This window comes from Neoarius graeffei, chromosome 11, assembly GCF_027579695.1.
Source record: "Neoarius graeffei isolate fNeoGra1 chromosome 11, fNeoGra1.pri, whole genome shotgun sequence".
NCBI lineage: Eukaryota > Metazoa > Chordata > Actinopteri > Siluriformes > Ariidae > Neoarius > Neoarius graeffei.
This window is the reverse complement of record NC_083579.1, coordinates 8,363,033-8,382,989: the sequence shown is the minus strand read 5'-3', so window position 1 is coordinate 8,382,989 and position 19,957 is coordinate 8,363,033. Positions and strand designations below refer to the sequence as shown.

The 19,957-nt window shown below is 40.2% G+C and overlaps 1 protein-coding gene across 1 annotated transcript in view; it reads right to left on the bottom strand.

Annotated features, from left to right (window-relative positions):
• Positions 1 to 19,957, bottom strand: part of ryr2b (ryanodine receptor 2b (cardiac)) — a 210,519-nt gene that overhangs the window by 26,552 nt on the left and 164,010 nt on the right. The window contains exons 84-88 of the mRNA XM_060933368.1: positions 17,891 to 18,019; positions 17,316 to 17,420; positions 16,994 to 17,075; positions 13,848 to 14,377; positions 8,376 to 9,143 (exon numbers count right to left, since the gene is read on the bottom strand). Of these exons, the coding sequence (XP_060789351.1) occupies positions 8,376 to 9,143; positions 13,848 to 14,377; positions 16,994 to 17,075; positions 17,316 to 17,420; positions 17,891 to 18,019 (1,614 nt within the window). The remainder of the gene's footprint in view (positions 1 to 8,375; positions 9,144 to 13,847; positions 14,378 to 16,993; positions 17,076 to 17,315; positions 17,421 to 17,890; positions 18,020 to 19,957) is intronic.

The window sequence follows — 19,957 nt, the reverse complement described above, 5'->3', positions numbered from 1 at the left end:
TTTGTGGCTAATATGAAGTCTCGCGCATAATAGCCGCTCGGTGAAACCTGTCTCCAAACAACGAAGTATTTCCTTCGTAACTACGCTGATTGTTGTTAGTTGCTTAGCTAACTTTTCACATACTATGTAGGTTTCCCAAAAATAAAAACATGAAAAAGCAGTGGGAGACAGCTGTGCGACGGGAAGGGTTTTCTGCTACTCCGTCGTCCATGCTCTGCAGTGAACACTTCAGAACGGAGGATTTGGACAGAACAGGTCAGACAGTCAGGATCAGAGAGGGAGCTGTTCCTTCAGTCTTCAGTTTCCCAGCTCATCTCCACCGGGGAGGTGTAGAGTTATAAGCAGTGAGAATTAGATAATACAGTGTCACACTATGATGAACATTTTTGAACGTATGATGAATGTTTTTAACCTTTCTGAATGTGAAAGAATCAGTGATGTATTTTGTTTTGGTATGACGTTAGAACCTGGCCGAACTCAGTTTGGCGGTCATTCAGCTCACTTTATTCAACGAGAGTAGGTCTGTGTGGTGACTCAATAAATAAAACAGTACATTTTTATTTTCATTCACTACTTCCAGTTTTTCCACTATTTCCATCATTTATCATATTCAGTTTTGTAGGTTGGTTATTGTGGCCTCAGGTTTTGGCAGCTTGCTACGGTATGCTGACTGATTAGCTTACCTGAGCTATCTATCGCGTATCTGTCGCTAGTTTGCAGTGTACAGGGTATTTCGCACACTATTTATAACCATCACATTAAAAGTTATACATGTTGTTTTGATGCCTGTTTGTTTCCCAAATATATATGGTACGTGTGTGTCTTAATGGGTGAATAAAAGGCATCGAGTTAAATATTATTGTAGAAAGGGGCTTTATGAAGTTCAGTCCATTTACTTGCATTGGTTTACAGGGAAGATTTGCCACATCCAATATGGTGGACACTCTGACGTATCCCAGCAATGGGCCACCAGCTCAATGTGGCGTCTATGTTTATATGTCTATGAGTGAGTGAGTGACAGTTCTGTGGGTGGAAACAAATGCCTTGTTGATAAGAGCGATCAGAGGAAAATGGACAGACTGGTTCGAGCTTTTTTTTGCCAGGAAGGATATAGTAACTCATACAATCACTCTTTACAACCGTGGTGAGCAGAAAAGCATCCGAGTTGATTCCGGATTATTTAGCGTATCAGATCACGTGACGGCGGCACAGTGGTGTAGTGGTTAGCGCTGTCGCCTCACAGCAAGAAGGTCCGGGTTCGAGCCCCATGGCCGGCGAGGGCCTTTCTGTGCAGAGTTTGCATGTTCTCCCCGTGTCCGCGTGGGTTTCCTCCGGGTGCTCCGGTTTCCCCCACAGTCCAAAGACATGCAGGTTAGGTTAACTGGTGACTCTAAATTGACTGTAGGTGTGAATGTGAGTGTGAATGGTTGTCTGTGTCTATGTCTCAGCCCTGTGACGACCTGGCGACTTGTCCAGGGTGTACCCCGCCTTTCGCCCGTAGTCAGCTGGGATAGGCTCCAGCTTGCCTGCGACCCTGTAGGACAGGATAAAGCGGCTAGAGATAATGAGATGAGATCACGTGACACCGTACCACAATTATCGACACCTTTGTCCACAGTTATCGACACCGTTCCACAATTATCGACAGCCAGATGATTATTTATTAAAAAAAATAAAAAATAAAAATCGGTATGTGGTATTAAGCTAACAAAACAGTTTTTATTTAAAATTTGTTTTACATAGGCTTATATTTAGTACAAAATATCTTTTATATAAATATATCGATGTCAGTGTTTACGTGAATGAGGAAGTAATTCTAATGCTTGTAAACAAATGAACTGATAATGTTTAACCTGCGTCTGAAAATCTTTTTGTTCCACTTTCGACCCACTTTAAGTATTTTCCTAGATCACATTTTGTTAATCATTCGTTGTGGTTTGTATTAATTTCTAGTTTTGTTGTTTACCAATAAATGTCAACAGGCAACTGACATTGTAACCATATGGAAATCCAGGTCAAAGGTCGCATGTCATTCCTCCAACCAAAATATAAAACGTGGTCGATATTTACAAGAAACTGCAAAAAATATTTTCTGAATGGAATAGAAAAATCTGAATATTTCAAGCATGTAATTTTTTTTATATATGTTAGGAATTTAATTCTGGTCCAATTCTATTGATTGCAATCGGATTCCAAATACTCTATAAACATTCCATTCTGTTATGAATCTGAAAAAAAAGATTATTATAATAAACCACAGCACTTTTTTTTTTAAGTACTTCAGCAACTTCAACAATGTTACACAAACATCGATCCATAACAGTTGTAAATGTCGCTTAATTCCACAGGGTGTCGATAACGGTGGACACTGGTGAAAGTGATCACTATTATCGACACCTCACATGACTTCTCAAATGTGCGTTTAGATACAAAATGGCGACTGTCAAATGAAAAAGTAAGAAACAAAGTAGGTTTCGACAAGGACATCATGAAATATCAGTGAATTTGAGAAGTAAAAACAGGTCCGAGATCTTTCCACCATGCTTACCTGTGAAGATAACATTAGGGTTTTCCAAAAAATTGCTGATCGTGATGAAAAAATTCCATCTCAGGTAACGAGCTGTGTCATCAGACGACAAGATCAAAGGGCGAGGCGGGTCTTCCGGTTGATTAATTAACCAATAATAACTGTTGGAACTGAAACTCACCTTTGTAAAATTGTTTTTTATTGGTAAATCTAAAAAGGTGCGGCACGGTGGTGTAGTGGTTAGCGCTGTCGCCTCACAGTAAGAAGGTCTGGGTTCGAGCCCCGGGGCCGGCGAGGGCCTTTCTGTGTGGAGTTTGCATGTTCTCCCCGTGTCCGCGTGGGTTTCCTCCGGGTGCTCCGGTTTCCCCCATAGTCCAAAGACATGCAGGTTAGGTTAACTGGTGACTCTAAATTGACCGTAGGTGTGAATGTGAGTGTGAATGGTTGTCTGTGTCTATGTGTCAGCCCTGTGATGACCTGGCGACTTGTCCAGGGTGTACCCCGCCTTTCGCCCGTAGTCAGCTGGGATAGGCTCCAGCTTGCCTGCGACCCTGTAGAAGGATAAAGCGGCTAGAGATAATGAGATGAGATGAGATCTAAAAAGGTGTCGATAATTGTAGCCGCTGCTCTAGTAGTGACTGTCTAGATTTGTGGTCACAAATCTAATCTTAAACAAACAAACAAAAAAAAATGCATTGTAGTACACTTTGGCAAAGATTCCTGTGTGGCAGTTTTCACAAGCGTTTCAGTGTGCATACAGTGCTCAGCGTAAACCCCCTTTGAAAAGTAACATTTTAAACAATATCTCAATGAACACAATTTCCAAAATGTTGAAAAGAAAGTTTAATATAACATCTGTTTAACTTATAACGGGAAAGTAAGGTTAATAATATAACTTAGATTACACATTTTTCAGTTTTACTCAAATTAGGGTGATGCAAAAATGAGTACACCCCACAACAAAAACTACTACATCTAGTACTTTGTATGGCCGCCATGATTTTTAATGACAGCACCGAGTCTTCTAGGCATGGAATGAACAAGTTGGCGACATTTTGCAACATCAATCTTTTTCCATTCTTCAACAACGACCTCTTTTAGTGACTGGATGCTGGATGGAGAGTGATGCTCAACTTGTCTCTTTCCACCACAAAGGTGAAGGCTACAAGAAGATCAGCAAAGCTTTATTTATCAGTCAGAATACTGTAGCAAAAGTGGTACAAAAACCATGCAACCATCTCACAGAGACGTCCAGGTCATCCACGAAAGTTAAACACCTCGACAGGAACATCTTCTGATGAGAAGGGTTGAAGAAAATCAGCATGCAAGTTCACTGCAGTTATCTAAAGAAGTAGAAAGCCAAACTGGGGTGACTATTTCCCGTGACACAATACGGCGTACACTGCAGAGGAATGGCATGCATGGATGCCGTCCACGAAAGAAGCCTCTCCTAAGGGCCTCTGCATGCTCTTGCGACAAGGCTTTCGCAGATAGCTTTTCGCAGACAGTTGTAATTTATCGTTGAGCGGGGAGTAATAGGCTTGCGCGATGTTATTCACCGCCACAACGCAAGGGGGCGCAAAGTAGAGGTCTGCGCGGGTCGGATTTTTCAGTCCCACTCCTGCCCGCATTGTGCAGTACCACTCCCGCCTGCGCCCGCAAAGAATTATGATTTTCAGTCCCACTCCCGCCCACAAAGAATTATGATTTTCAGTCCCGCTCCCGTCCGCGCCTGCCATATTTTGTCCCGCTCCCGCCCGCAAATCCCGCATGATGCAGACGTTCGTGTTCTCAGGAAAGTTCTTGTCTTGACACAGCGTGATGGTGCCCCGCCCCCTACTTTGAGTGGATTTGAGCATAAATATCTACAGCTCACGTTTGTTATTCTTTACCTTGTTTCTGAATTCAGCATGTAGTGTCTCTAATAATAATAATAATAATAATAATAATAATTAGTGCTGTCAAGCGATTAAAATATTTAATAGCAAATCGCACATTGTTGTCACATGAGAAACCATTGTAATTCTCTGATCAGCATAAAAAAGTGAATGGGCTTGCTTTGTACCAATGTGTTTTTTTTTTTTATTGCAAAGCTAGTAAGAGAACCATGAGTGAACAACTCTAATCAGAGAGACAGGTTACACAGTGATGGTAGGCTTGACTCAATGCTATCCCAGAAATCCTTCCTGCAATATGCAAATTTGGCCGCCTCTGATTGGACAGCCAAATTTGCATATTACACGAAGGATTTCTGGGATAGCATTGAGTCAAGCCTACTGTCACTGTGTAACCTGTCTCTCTGATTAGAGTTGTAGACTAACTCAAGCAGTAAATCACTTCACTCATGGTTCTCTTGCTAGGTTGGTGTGAACGGCGAGTCATTAGAGTTATCAAAGGATTTTCCATTAGGGTGATCAATGGCAAATTTAAGATGCCATTCCTCACTGAATCTGGCAAACTGACTCTCTCTGCAAATTTAGGCATCTTAAAATGTTTTTATTAATGCCAAATGAAATATCCAGCACAAATTATACTGTATATGATAGACATAAATTAATAATTTATAAATTTTATTTCAAACACGTTTTTAGTTAGCGGGACTGCAGCTTATCACCGCTCCCGCCCGCGCCGCATATGTGCACTCCCACTCCCGCCCATGCCCACATATGTGCACTTCCGGTCCCGCCCGCGCCCGCAATGAGCTTTCAAAATTTGTCCCGCGTTGCACTGCTTTGCAGCAGGTCCCGCGAGTCCCGCGGGAGTGCAGGGCTCTAGCGTGAAGTCGCGAAATCGCTAGGAGTAGTTGGTGGGTGTGGTTAGTGGAGTTTTTATCCTCCGGTTACTTATAATGACTAGAACTGGAGTCGTATAGATGTACTTACTTCCTCAATCAACCGCTCTTCGTGCTGCTCCATCTTCGCTCGTGTTTTTAAAAATGGCGGTCGTGAAAACAAACCAAACCGGGAAAGTAGGGAAGCGGAAGTGCGTGTACAGCGGATGTAGAGTGGACCAATCAGAGCCCTCTTGTCTGCGACGCTGTCTGCGAGGCTTCTGCGGTGGTCACAATTTTGGGGAGGTGCGCGCAGAGCGTCTGCGAAGGGGGGGGCTACGCAGACGCCATCTGCAACACCATCTGCGAGAACTGCGTTGTCAGCATAAATTGGCCTGAAAGCCCAGGCACAAAAAAGCCCACCTAGAGTTTGCCAGGGCCCATGCTGACAAAGATGAAGACTACTGGGACTCTATACTCTGGAGTGATGAGACCAAGATAAATGTTTTTGGAACTGATGGCTTCAAAACTGTATGGCGTCGCAAAGGTGAAGAATACAAAGAAAAATGCCTGGTGCCGACAGTGAAACATGGTGGTGGCAGTGTCCTTATGTGGGGCTGCATGAGTGCTGCTGGTGTCGGGGAGCTGCATTTCATTGATGGCATCATGAATTCACAGACGTATTGCTCTATACTGAAAGAGAAGATGCTACCATCACTCCGTGCCCTTGGTCGTCATGCACTTTTCCAACATGACAATGATCCTAAACACACATCTATGGCCACTGTTGGATTTCTGAAGAAGAACAGGGTGAAAGTGATTCAGTGGCCAAGTACGTCTCCTGATCTGAACCCAGTCGAACACCTATGGGGAATTCTGAAGAGACCAGTTGAGCATCACTCTCCATCCAACATCCAGTCACTAAAAGAGGTCGTTGTTGAAGAATGGAAAAAGATTGATGTTGCAAAATGTCACCAACTTGTTCATTCCATGCCTAGAAGACTTGGCACTGTCATTAAAAATCATGGAGGCCATACAAAGTACTAGATGTAGTAGTTTTTGTTGTGGGGTGTACTCATTTTTGTACCACCCTAATTTGAGTAAAACTGAAAAACGTGTATTCTAAGTTAGGGTTGGGCGGTATTACGGTAAGAAGGTATCCCGAGGTATCCAAAAGTACCAACGGTATCGGTCTCATTACCGTCATTTTAAAAAAATATATAATATCTAAATAAATATGGAGTACATGAGGTCATAATATAAAATAATAAATTGAAGATCATCCCGAATAACTGTGATCGTATTTTCACTAATTCTATCAATTTCCTAAAGAAGTTCTCATCGCGTGCAGGGTTGTTTATGTCGTTACCATGGCAACCCTGCGTGACATTTGGAGTCTGACAGAAAGCTTCGCAAAAGACTGAGCCCGGGGGTGTCATGGCTCAGATGGCTAAGGCACCCTACCATAAATCCGGGGACCCGGGTTCGATTCTGACCCGAGGTTATTTCCCGATCCCGTCTCTCTCTCCCCCGCTCATTTCCTGTCTCTCTATACTGTCCTATCTAAAAAAAAACTAGACAGGGACACTCTAACGAGTGCAAACCCCGCCTTTTCCCTATTAAAATACATTGGGCGAAAATTTCGAAGTTCTGCCATGACCTTGACCTTTGACCTCCAAAATTTAATGGTTTCCTTCCTGGGTGATTGGCAACACATGTACAAAATTTGGTCCAAATCGATCCATTGGTTCTTGAGATATCTTGCAGACACACAGACAGACAGACAGATACACACACACACAGACTGACGCAGGTGAAAATAATAACCCCTCCGACTACTGTCGGCGGGGTTAAAAAGAGACCGAGACCGTGGTTGAAAGATGGCAAGTCAAGATAACGAGTTAGTGGCAAAAAAAAAACCAACATCGGCAGTGTGGCAGTATTTTGGTTTCAAACCAAACGAAAAATCTAATATGTCCCCTAAGGCACACCATAGCCTGGGGTACTCCACTTCCACGAGATCTCTCCAATGAGTTGTGTTTTGAGTAGGTTACATGAGTAACAACAAGGTAAAATAATATAACGTATGACATTTGGGATGTGGGTAATAAACGTTTGAAATGTCATCTACTGAAGAAACGGAAGAAAACATCGTAGCGTAAACTGTTAGGTTTCTGGTGGGAATTAGCAATGCGCTTGCTATCTTTGTTGGGTGTGTTAAACCGTATGGATTTAAGTGGAGTAATTGTAAGGAGTTATGTGATCAAGACAACGTTTTAAGCAAGGTAAGGCCATTTGATTATTAATTTCCCCGCCATGGCATGACGTGGGCCCATATGATTTTGCCTTGTGCAGCTATCACGCATTTGAATTAGGTTCGCCTCATTTGCGCTGAAGAATATGGTTTATCGCGCAGTCTAAACGGACTTGGGTGTTGGTTGATTCTTTTTCTTTTTTTTATTTCCCATGCTTGAAAGGGTAAGATCCTGCTCATCGTGTACTTTTTTTTGATGGAGTAGGTGAAATAGTGCTGCAAATGGCGTTTCAGCGCAGACATGTGTAAACGACAGTTGAATGCTATTTTCAAGATGAAGGAAGAGTTGCGTGATGCTTTGAAATATCTCTTAATCCATTCATCAATGCACAAAATTCGCTTTGCTGCTTAATCCATACCACAATGCACACAATTCGCTATGCTGCTTTTAAATAGTACATTTGAGGCATAGGCGCACGTTACACAGTAGGCCGAAACAAAATATTATTTTTTTCTCGGTAATACTGTATACCCCGGGAAAACACAGACAGTTTAAAGGTATCAAAATTTGGATACCGCCCAACCCTAATCTAAGTTATATTATTAACCTTACTTTCCCGTTATAAGTTAAACAGATGTTATATTAAACTTTGTCTTGTCAACATTTTGGAAATTGTTTGTGTTCATTGAGATATTGTTTAAAATGTTACTTTTTAAAGGGGGTGGACTCATTTACGCTCAGCACTATACTTTAATACAGATGACATTGCAGTGTAAGTATGTGTATGTACTGTACTGACCTGATACTTCGAAGGATTCATGACTTCACCGATACTGCCATCGGAATCTCGACTCAGTAGCATATACTGTCCTCCTTCCTTTCTTAACTGGAGACCAAATATGTCAGTAAGTAGCTGAGGGTTTCTGGACACATATGATAAATCCAGAGTCACTGCTTGAATGTCACTGCGGGATGATATGGTCTGTGTAGAACCTCTGACCTTTTGGATCACCCCTTCATTTACCCCTGCGACATCATCTAGGGTTGGGTGCGGTAGATCTCTGAAGAAATCTGAGAGTTTGGTTTCTTTGGCAAACTCGATAATGCAACCACTCAGAAAGACGAGGTAGAAGACGTGTAGGAAAAAGCAGACGGTGCCTAAGATGGTCTGAAAAATGGCTGATAAAACCTTCTGGAAGAAGACGGTGATGGTCAAAATAAGACCTTTCATAGTCATCTTTTTTAGCCGCCTCTTCATGTTCCTTACAGAGAAGAGACATATTATCATCATCAGAACCCAGAGAGGGGTCAGGAGAAGCCACTTCATCATAACCATCAAAGAAAAGCCTCTCTGCGCTCCTTTAGGGTCATCATTATCTGTAGCCAGGTTTTCATCGATGTCCTTCCTCTCATCCACTCCATCTTCTTCGATTCCCAGCACCTCCTCGTCACGATCGGAGGCAGAGATCTGCGCAGCCAGCTGCATCTCAAAGATGGTGTCCTCGCAGAAGTTCACGAAGAGCTCCATCTTTTCTTTCTCTCCTCCTTCATTAACAATGTCGAAGATGAACTGACGCTTGCTCTCCTTGACCTAGAGCAATTATTCAAATGTATATAGAGATATATTATTATTATTAAGGCCACCATTTTAGCATAAGCTCTGTCGATTTTTTTTTTACTATTACCAATTCTATATGATATACAGTGTCTTGCAAAAGTATTCATTCCCCTTGGTGTTTGTCCTGTTTTGTCACATTACAAGCTGGAATTAAAATGGATTTTTGGAGGGTTAGCACCATTTGATTTGTACAACATGCCTACCACTTTAAAGGTGATTTTTTAAAAATTATTATTGTGACACAAACCATAATTAAGATGAAAAAATAGAAATCTGGAGTGTGCATAAGTATTCACCCCATTTCATGTGAAACCCCTAAATAAGAGCTGGTCCAACCAATTCACTTCATAAGTCACATAATTAGCTGATTAAGATCCACCTGTGTGCAATCAAAGTGTCACATGATCTGTCACATGATGTCTGGATAAATCAACCTGTTCTGGAAGGACCCTGACTCTGCAACACTACTAAGGAAGCAACATGAAAACCAAGGAGCCTCCAAACAGGTCAGAGACAAAGTTAACAGGACAGAGACGTATACGGTAGATCAGGGTTGGGTTTTAAAAAATATCCCAAACTTTGAATATCCCACGTCGCACCATTAAATCCATTATAGCTAAATGGAAAAAATATGGCACCACTACAAACCTGATAAGAGAAGGCCACCCACCAAAACTCACAGACTGGGCAAGGAGGGCATTAATCAGAGGTGCAACAAAGACACCAAAGATAACACTGAAGGAGCTGCAGAGATCCACAGCGGAGATGGGAGTATCTGTCCATAGGACCACTTTAAGCCGTACACTCCACAGAGCAGGGCTTTAGGGAAGAGTGGCCAGAAAAAAGCTATTGCTGAAGAAAACACGTTTGGAGTTTGCCCAACAGCATGTGGCAGACTCCACAAGCACATAGAAGAAGATTCTCTGGTCAAATGAGACTAAAATTTTTTTTTGGCCATCATGGGAAATTCCATGCCATGTGAAATGCCATGTGTGGCACAAACCCAACACTCTGAGAACACCATTCCTACAGTGAAGCATGGTGGTGGCAGCATCATGCTGTGGGGATATTTTTCATCTGCAGGGACAGGAAAGCTGGTCAGGTCTGAAGGAAAGATGGATGGCACTAAATACAGGGCAATTCTGGAGGAAAATCTGTTTGAGTCGGCCAGAGGTTTGAGACTGGGACGAAGGTTTACATTCCAGCAGGACAATGACCCTAAACATACTGCTGAAGCTACACTGGAGTGGTTTGAACGGAAACATTTAAATGTCTTAGAATGGCCTAATCAAAGCCCAGACCTCAATCCAATTGAGAATCTGTGGCATAACTTGAAGATTGCTGTACACCAACGCAACCCATCTAACTTGAAGGAGTTGGAGCAGTTTTGCCTTGAGGAATGGGCAAAAATCCCAGTGGCTAGATGCACTAAGCTAATAGAGACATACCCCAAGAGACTCACAGCTGTAATTGCAGCAAAATGTGGCTCTACAAAGTATTGAGTTGAGGATGGGTGGGCGTGTGAATACCTATGCACACTCCAGATTTCTGTTTTGTCATCTTAATTACTGTTTGTGTCACAATAAAAAACAATTTGCATCTTTAAAGTGGGCGGCACGGTGGTGTAGTGGTTAGCGCTGTCGCCTCACAGCAAGAAGGTCCTGGGTTCGAGCCCCGGGGCTGGCGAGGGCCTTTCTGTGCGGAGTTTGCATGTTCTCCCCGTGTCCGCGTGGGTTTCCTCCGGGTGCTCCGGTTTCCCCCACAGTCCAAAGACATGCAGGTTAGGTTAACTGGTGACTCTAAATTGACCGTAGGTGTGAATGTGAGTGTGAATGGTTGTCTGTGTCTATGTGTCAGCCCTGTGATGACCTGGCGACTTGTCCAGGGTGTACCCCGCCTTTCGCCCGTAGTCAGCTGGGATAGGCTCCAGCTTGCCTGCGACCCTGTAGAAGGATAAAGCGGCTAGAGATAATGAGATGAGATGAGATGAGATCTTTAAAGTGGTAGGCATGTTGTGTAAATCAAATGGTGCCAACCTTCCAAAAATCCATTTTAATTCCAGGATCATTTTCCTCAATAAATAAATGACCAAGTATAATATTTTTGTCTCATTTGTTTAACTGGGTTCTCTTTATCTACTTTTAGAACTTGTGTGAAACTCTGATGATGTTTTAGGTCATATTTATGCAGAAATATAGAAAATTCTAAAGGGTTCACAAACTTTCAAGCACCTCTGTACAACCCCAATTCCAAAAAAGTTGGGACAAAGTACAAATTGTAAATAAAAACGGAATGCAATAATTTACAAATCTCAAAAACGGATATTGTATTCACAATAGAACATAGACAACATATCAAATGTCGAAAGTGAGACATTTTGAAATTTCATGCCAAATATTGGCTCATTTGACATTTCATGACAGCAACACATCTCAAAAAAGTTGGGACAGGGGCAATAAGAGGCTGGAAAAGTTAAAGGTACAAAAAAGGAACAGCTGGAGGACCAAATTGCAACTCATTAGGTCAATTGGCAATAGGTCATTAACATGACTGGGTATAAAAAGAGCATCTTGGAGTGGCAGCGGCTCTCAGAAGTAAAGATGGGAAGAGGATCACCAACCCCCCCTAATTCTGCGCCGAAAAATAGTGGAGCAATATCAGAAAGGAGTTCGACAGTGTAAAATTGCAAAGAGTTTGAACATATCATCATCTACAGTGCATAATATCATCAAAAGATTCAGAGAACCTGGAAGAATCTCTGTGCGTAAGGGTCAAGGCCGGAAAACCATACTGGGTGCCCGTGATCTTCGGGCCCTTAGACGGCACTGCATCACATACAGGCATGCTTCTGTATTGGAAATCACAAAATGGGCTCAGGAATATTTCCAGAGAACATTATCTGTGAACATAATTCACCGTGCCATCCGCCGTTGCCAGCTAAAACTCTATAGTTCAAAGAAGAAGCCGTATCTAAACATGATCCAGAAGCACAGACGTCTTCTCTGGGCCAAGGCTCATTTAAAATGGACTGTGGCAAAGTGGAAAACTGTTCTGTGGTCAGACGAATCAAAATTTGAAGTTCTTTATGGAAATCAGGGACGCCGTGTCATTCGGACTAAAGAGGAGAAGGACGACCCAAGTTGTTATCAGCGCTCAGTTCAGAAGCCTGCATCTCTGATGGTATGGGGTTGCATTAGTGCGTGTGGCATGGGCAGCTTACACATCTGGAAAGACACCATCAATGCTGAAAGGTATATCCAGGTTCTAGAGCAACATATGCTCCCATCCAGATGACGTCTCTTTCAGGGAAGACCTTGCATTTTCCAACATGACAATGCCAAACCACATACTGCATCAATTACAGCATCATGGCTGCGTAGAAGAAGGGTCCGGGTACTGAACTGGCCAGCCTGCAGTCCAGATCTTTCACCCATAGAAAACATTTGGCGCATCATAAAACGGAAGATACGACAAAAAAGACCTAAGACAGTTGAGCAACTAGAATCCTGCATTAGACAAGAATGGATTAACATTCCTATCCCTAAACTTGAGCAACTTGTCTCCTCAGTCCCCAGACGTTTACAGACTGTTGTAAAGAGAAAAGGGGATGTCTCACAGTGGGAAACATGGCCTTGTCCCAACTTTTTTGAGATGTGTTGTTGTCATGAAATTTAAAATCACCTAATTTTTCTCTTTAAATGATACATTTTCTCAGTTTAAACATTTGATATGTCATCTATGTTCTATTCTGAATAAAATATGGAATTTTGAAACTTCCACATCATTGCATTCCGCTTTTATTTACAATTTGTACTTTGTTCCAATTTTTTTTTAATCGGGGTTGTATATGCAAGTACTGATTGCACTCAAATTAGCATCAGGTGTTTCCCATAGCAACTGGGTTCTGTGAGTGATCGAAAGCGTGAGAGTCAAGTGTTTGCCTGCTGTGTGACCACAACTTTTATCTCACCTGTATATCGCCATGCATCACCACCAAAACGCCTCATTTTCATCGATAACCCATCACAAAGCATCGCAAACTGGACTATCATCGTAGCTTTATGCCTCCAAGGTTGTTTGATTTTTCTTGAGCGGAAGTATCAGAAACCAGATTTTTCAATATTCGATACATCAATAAGATAAAATCGCATGCACCATTATGCAAGAAAAATCTCGTAGGCTAGAAAATACGGACCAGAAAAGCACGTCACTTTTTTTTCCCATTGAAATAAACATCTAATAGGCATCTATGTAATATATTGCCAATGTATTGTAGCATGAACTGGTTTAATGTAACAATACGGCTTCCATTCTTCATTATTTTGTCAGGGTATAGAATAGCACTTGATCCAGCACATTGTATTATTTTGCATTTTATTTTTAATACAGTTAATTACTCGAGCAATTCATTATGCATACAACTTAATGTAGGCATAAGATGCTAAATGAAGGTCATGAAATCAGGCGAGTGTGGAATGTCAGCTATTTATTTCCACATAACTGAGACACACCACAGTTTTCATCAAAATCCACGCCCCGCACGCAAATACCAGGCGACTGTCCAAGTAACTGTCTGTAATCATGACATGCAATGGCCATAAAGTTCTGCAACAAAGTTTGATAAATATTTTGCAATTCAAACAAGTTTCCCTTCTCCAGATTAACATCGTTCATTACCTGTGGTTTCTCCCACTGCATCCGGCTTGACTCGCTGATTTCAAAATAGACCCTCTCAACCCGTTTCCCGCTGCCCATGATCTCAATCCTGCCCAGGTGAGGCTGGAAATACCTGAGCACGCTATCAGCTAACTCGAGAAAGTTCCGTAATCGAGCATCATGAGGCATGTGCTCTGACAGGTTGGTCAAAAGAACAGCCACGTTGAAACCAATATCTTTAGCCGGTTCGTGAAAATGTGCCACAAATGCACGATAGTCCAGGAGCTTGCTCTCATTCGTCTCTGCACAAGACAAGAGGAATTCCATCTCCGATACCGTGTAGCGTTTGTAGCCCTCCATGGCCTTCTGGAAGTCCTTCTTGGAGATAAGCCCTTGTCCATCAGGGTCATATTCTTTGAAGGTATCAGAAGATACAAGGTCTTTGAGTTTCAGGAACATGTCAAAGAACGTGAGGATCATTTCAACGTTGCTGGACGATTCCACCAGCATGTCCACCATCTGTTTGCCGATTGTACCATTCACAACATTTCCTGAAAATGCAACACCAAGCATATAAAAATACTCACTGAAAGGCTTCATTGAAAGTGTTTAGATCCAATTCCCATTTCTACATGATACAACCTACGTACATATTTCCAACTTTTAACCCTTTGATGCAAAACATATGCACACCCCTTCTAATGCACAACATGGGTCAAAAATGACCCACATCCATTTTCCAGGTTATTTCATGCCGACTGAGTTTTTCTTTGCTCTATCTTTTGAAATCAATTTATTTTATGATTGAATATTCCAAGCATTCTTTAAATATCTTGTTTTTAATTACCACAAATCATTAATTTAATTTTTTCTTTCCTACTTTATGAACAAAAATACTTTTTATATTACTACACATGGGTCATCCAAGTGTGATTTAAAATTAAATGTCTTAATACTATAATAATAATAATTTGTTTCAAGTAATTACTTTAGCAGTGAATGGGGCCGGTTATTTATTTATTAACTATGTAGTTAGCTAAGCCAACTACAATAAAATTAGCCAGCTAAAGTAGAATATGTCGACAGCTCGGTAGCTAATAGTAATTACTTGTAACTTTCTGACAAGTAATCTACTCACTCTCAAGGTAACCTAAACGTAATCAATTTTTTTCTAAGGCAATTAGAACAATTGAAAAACATTACTTCCATGTATTAGATGGGCAAAGGGCGCTGTGCTGAGCTGTGAAATGTCTGACACAAGCACAATTCACAGCTCCCACCAAACGCTGGAGTAAATGCGTGCGGGTCGGTTCTGACCCATGTGTGTAAACTTGATGTAGAATTACAAAAGCTGTGCTTGTTCATAACTTTAAGAAAGGAAAAATAAAAATGATGATTTGTGCCAAACAAAAACAAGATATTTACTGCATATTTGGAAAAGTAAATGACAAAATGAATTTATTTCAAAATTATATCACAGAAACACTCAGCCATACATGAAATAACCTGGAAAATGAACGCAGGTCGTTTTTGACCCATGTTGTGCATTAGAAGGGTAGTGATACAAAAAGGGTTTTTATTCAAAAAGTAAGAAAGGAAAAAATAAAATAAGGATGGATGATGATCAAAAACAAGTTAATTGAGGAATACCTTGAATACTGAATGATGGAATTAAGTTATTGCAAAGATATAGAAGATAAAAACTCAGCCGGGTCACTTTTGACCCATGTTTTGCATCAAAGGGTTAAAATGGTGTCCTCATTACATGTTAGCCATGTTGTCCTTAATTGGCATAAACGGAACTTCCATTCATCCATTCCACCAAGTTATACTCTTCTGATAAATTGTTGGAATATTGTTACATTATTCTATCCACAATCACTGGATATGAGCAATCCCGCGCTCTGATTGGTTACTCTACTACTAGGATATCAGCTCATATACCGTGAGTAGAGAAAAACAAAATGGTGGAGCGTGTTGCTGAACGAACCGAGGATGAAATAAAAACTCTACTCGAAAACAAAACCCCAAAAAATTAAAAAAGCAACAAAATATGGAATAAAAGTATTTGATGGTAAGAATGTATCTTTTTAACTTTTTTCAAGAATTATTATTATTATTATTATTATTATTATTATTGCGGGTTTTTTTTTTTTTTTCAAAAATTGCTACTGCCGGTTTGTTTACATTCTGAGCGGAAATTATTTTGTCGGACGTTTTGTATAAAGTTTTTATTTATCGAATTTGCAAAAAATTAAAAAAATGCTGTTTCTCAGAATCCAGTGAATGTGAATAGAATAAAACAGTTATTCCACTCAATCTGGTCATACATGGCTTATAAGCAACAAGGTGCGTATCAGCTCATGTACGACTCGATTTCATGGAACAACTTAAATATCTGGAGCTTCCAGTGAGTTACAGTCATAAAATATACACTCACTGGCCACTTTATTTTTCTATAGTTCTGTTTTCTGTAGTTCTCTAATCAGCCGATCCCTTCACAGCAGCACAACGCATCAAATCATGCAGATACAAATCAAGAGCTCCAGTTAATTAATGTTCACTTCAACATCAACATCAGAACGGGAAAAATTGTGATCTCAAAGTGTAACTTTCTTTCACTGTGGCATGGGTGTTGGTTTGAGCCAGATGGACTGGTTTGAGCATTTCAGAAACCGCTGATCTCCTGGGGTTTTCACACACAACAGTCTATAGAGTTTACACAGACAGAATGGTGCGAAAAACAAAAAACATCATCGAGTGAGGGAGAGACAGTTCTGTGGGTGGAAACAAACGCCTTGTTGATCAGAAAGATCAGAGGAAAATGACCAGATTGGTTCGAGCTGCCAGGAAGGAACTCATATAATCACTCTTTACAACCGTAGTGAGCAGAAAAGCATCTCTGCATGCAACAGCAGAAAGAAGACCACATTGGGTTCCAGTCCTTCAGCCAAGAACAGGAATCTTAGCATCAAGAACGAGTTCCTATTAAAGTGGCCAGTGAGTGTAGGTTGTTGAAAAACCTTTGACTGGTGGTATAGTATGTATCATCAAAGAATGGGCTTTTTGTTTAGTATTTCACTGGAAGTGAGGGATATCCATTTGTGACCTGTACTCATGACTTTCTTTTCTCATCCATTTTTCTTGAAAAACAATTACGTTCTTACCTTCTAGCATCGACAACAGCATCACCACCATGTCTTTCAGCAGATCCATCAGTTCCTTTAGAAGCTCAATCTGACTCGAATCCTGGATGTAGCACAATATTGTCACCTATCACAGTATTTTTAGCTCGCATCACCAGAGACTGACATCTGCTGTCACGTAATGTATGTTTCCTCGATCGTCTGAGATATTTTTAGTTTTATTGAGTTCTGCATCAAACTATTGGTATGCATTATGGTGCAGTATTTTCACCTGAATAATTTATGATTCAGATTTTTTTTTTCTCAAATCTGCCATTTGTACTGGTGTTATTTTTATGCAGACCTGAGAAAGCTTCATCTGCATGTGGGCGAAAACATGGAGAAAGCCGACCACGGCATCCCACAGCCGACTGTGGGCCAAACTCTGCTGGTTGCCAGTGCATGGACCCTTAAAAACAAGTTGTGCATCATTGTAAACGTACTAGATAATGAATTATTAAGTAACATTTCAGTTTCCATCTCTCACATTTTGTTGTCTGTCTTTAACTCAGCACACTATAAACCCTATTTTCTAATAAGTAAAATGTTAGGATCTTAACAGTGCAGCCAGTGACACAGCTTATAGAGTCACAGAATTAAATATTAGACAAAGATCTAAAATTTCTTGATGCGTCCTAGCATTTTTTCCCCCTGACTACTAAACCAAGGACTATTTTCACAAGTGATCTTGTACTGGTAGTGTTCAAACCTCTTAGAAACCCTAATGTTTTAAACTTGCAGTATATTTTGCCATAGATGCTTATTTTAGGTCTCGAAGTATTACTTTTTTATTAAATGTTATAGATAAACATTTGCATATTGTTAAATATATTTAAATGTGTGTGTCATGGTTTCGACTGTGTCCAGAAAGTTTCTCACCTGGATGTACTCTGTGAGGGTGTTGAAGACCTGTTTGGCCACACTGATGGCTTTAGAGAAGTTCCGTTGGCCGTGTTCATCAATCACATCTTTCCCAGAGTAATACCAGTAAAAGTCACTGATGGATTCCTAAACACAACACACAGTTAAGGATCTACTACTATATACTGTATTCAATACTGTGTATTCACTACTGTATATTCATGACTGGATATTCACTACTATAGATTCAATACTGTATGACTGTAGACTCACCATTGTGTAGTCCCTACAGTAAATATTCACTACTGTAGATTCACTACTTTGTATTCACTACTTTAGACTTGCTACTGTGTATTCACTACAATATATCCACTAGTGTGTATTCACTACTGTAGATTCAATACTGTATATTCATGACTAGATTCACCACTTTGTAGTCCCTACAGTATATATTCACTACTGTAGATTCACTACTTTGTATTCACTACTTTAGACTTGCTACTGTGTATTCACTACAATATATCCACTACTGTGTATTCACTACTGTAGATTCAATACTGTATATTCATGACTGTAGATTCACCACTTTGTAGTCCCTACAGTATATATTCACTACTGTAGATTCACTACTTTGTATTCACTACTTTAGACTTGCTACTGTGTATTCACTACAATATATCCACTACTGTGTATTCACTACTGTAGATTCAATACTGTATATTCATGACTAGATTCACCACTTTGTAGTCCCTACAGTATATATTCACTACTGTAGATTCACTACTTTGTATTCACTACTTTAGACTTGCTACTGTGTATTCACTACAATATATCCACTACTGTGTATTCACTACTGTAGATTCAATACTGTATATTCATGACTGTAGATTCACCACTTTGTAGTCCCTACAGTATATATTCACTACTGTAGATTCACTACTTTGTATTCACTACTTTAGACTTGCTACTGTGTATTCACTACAATATATCCACTACTGTGTATTCACTACTGTAGATTCAATACTGTATATTCATGACTGTAGATTCACCACTGTGTAGTCCCTACAGTATATATTCACTACTGTAGATTCACTACTTTGTATTCACTACTTTAGACTTGCTACTGTGTATTCACTACAATATATCCACTACTGTGTATTCACTACTGTAGATTTACGACTTGTATATTCACTATTGTATATTCAGTATTGTAGTGCTGTGTATTCACTACTGTAGAATCACTCCTGTGTACTACAATTATAGATTTGCTACTCCATATTCACTACTGTATATTCAATATATATATTCACTGTGATAGATTTGCTACTCTGTATTCACTACTGTGCATTCACTATTATAGATTCGCTACCCCATATTCACTACTGTGTACTCACAATTATAGATTCACTACTCCACATTCACTACTGTGTATTCACAATCCTAGATTCTCTACTCCATATTCACTACTGTACTGTATATCCACTACTGTATAGTCACTATTATAGATTCGCTACTCCATATTCACTACTGTGTATTCATTATTGTATATCCACTACTGTATATTCACTATTATAGATTCGCTACTCCATATTTACTACTGTATATTCACTACTGTGTATTCACAATTATAGATTCGCTACTCCGTATTCACTACTGTGTATTCAGTACTGGAAATTACCTACTGTGTATTCAGTACTATAGATTCACTACTTTTATTCACGACTGTATATTCACAACTGTACATTCACTACTGAGCATTCACGACTACAGACGTGCAACTCCATATTCACTACTGTATATTCACTACTGAATATTCACAACCACAGATTCACTACTCTGCATTCACCAGTGTAATCACTATTATAGATTTGCTACTGTATATTCACTACTGAGTATTGACTACTACGGATTTGCTACTCCATATTCATTACTGTATCTTCATGACTGAATATTCACTACTATAGATTTGCTACCCTATATTCACTACTGTGTGTACTCATGACTGAATATGCACTACTATAGATTTGCTGCTGTATATTCACTACTGAATATTCACAACCATAGATTCACTACTATGTATTCACC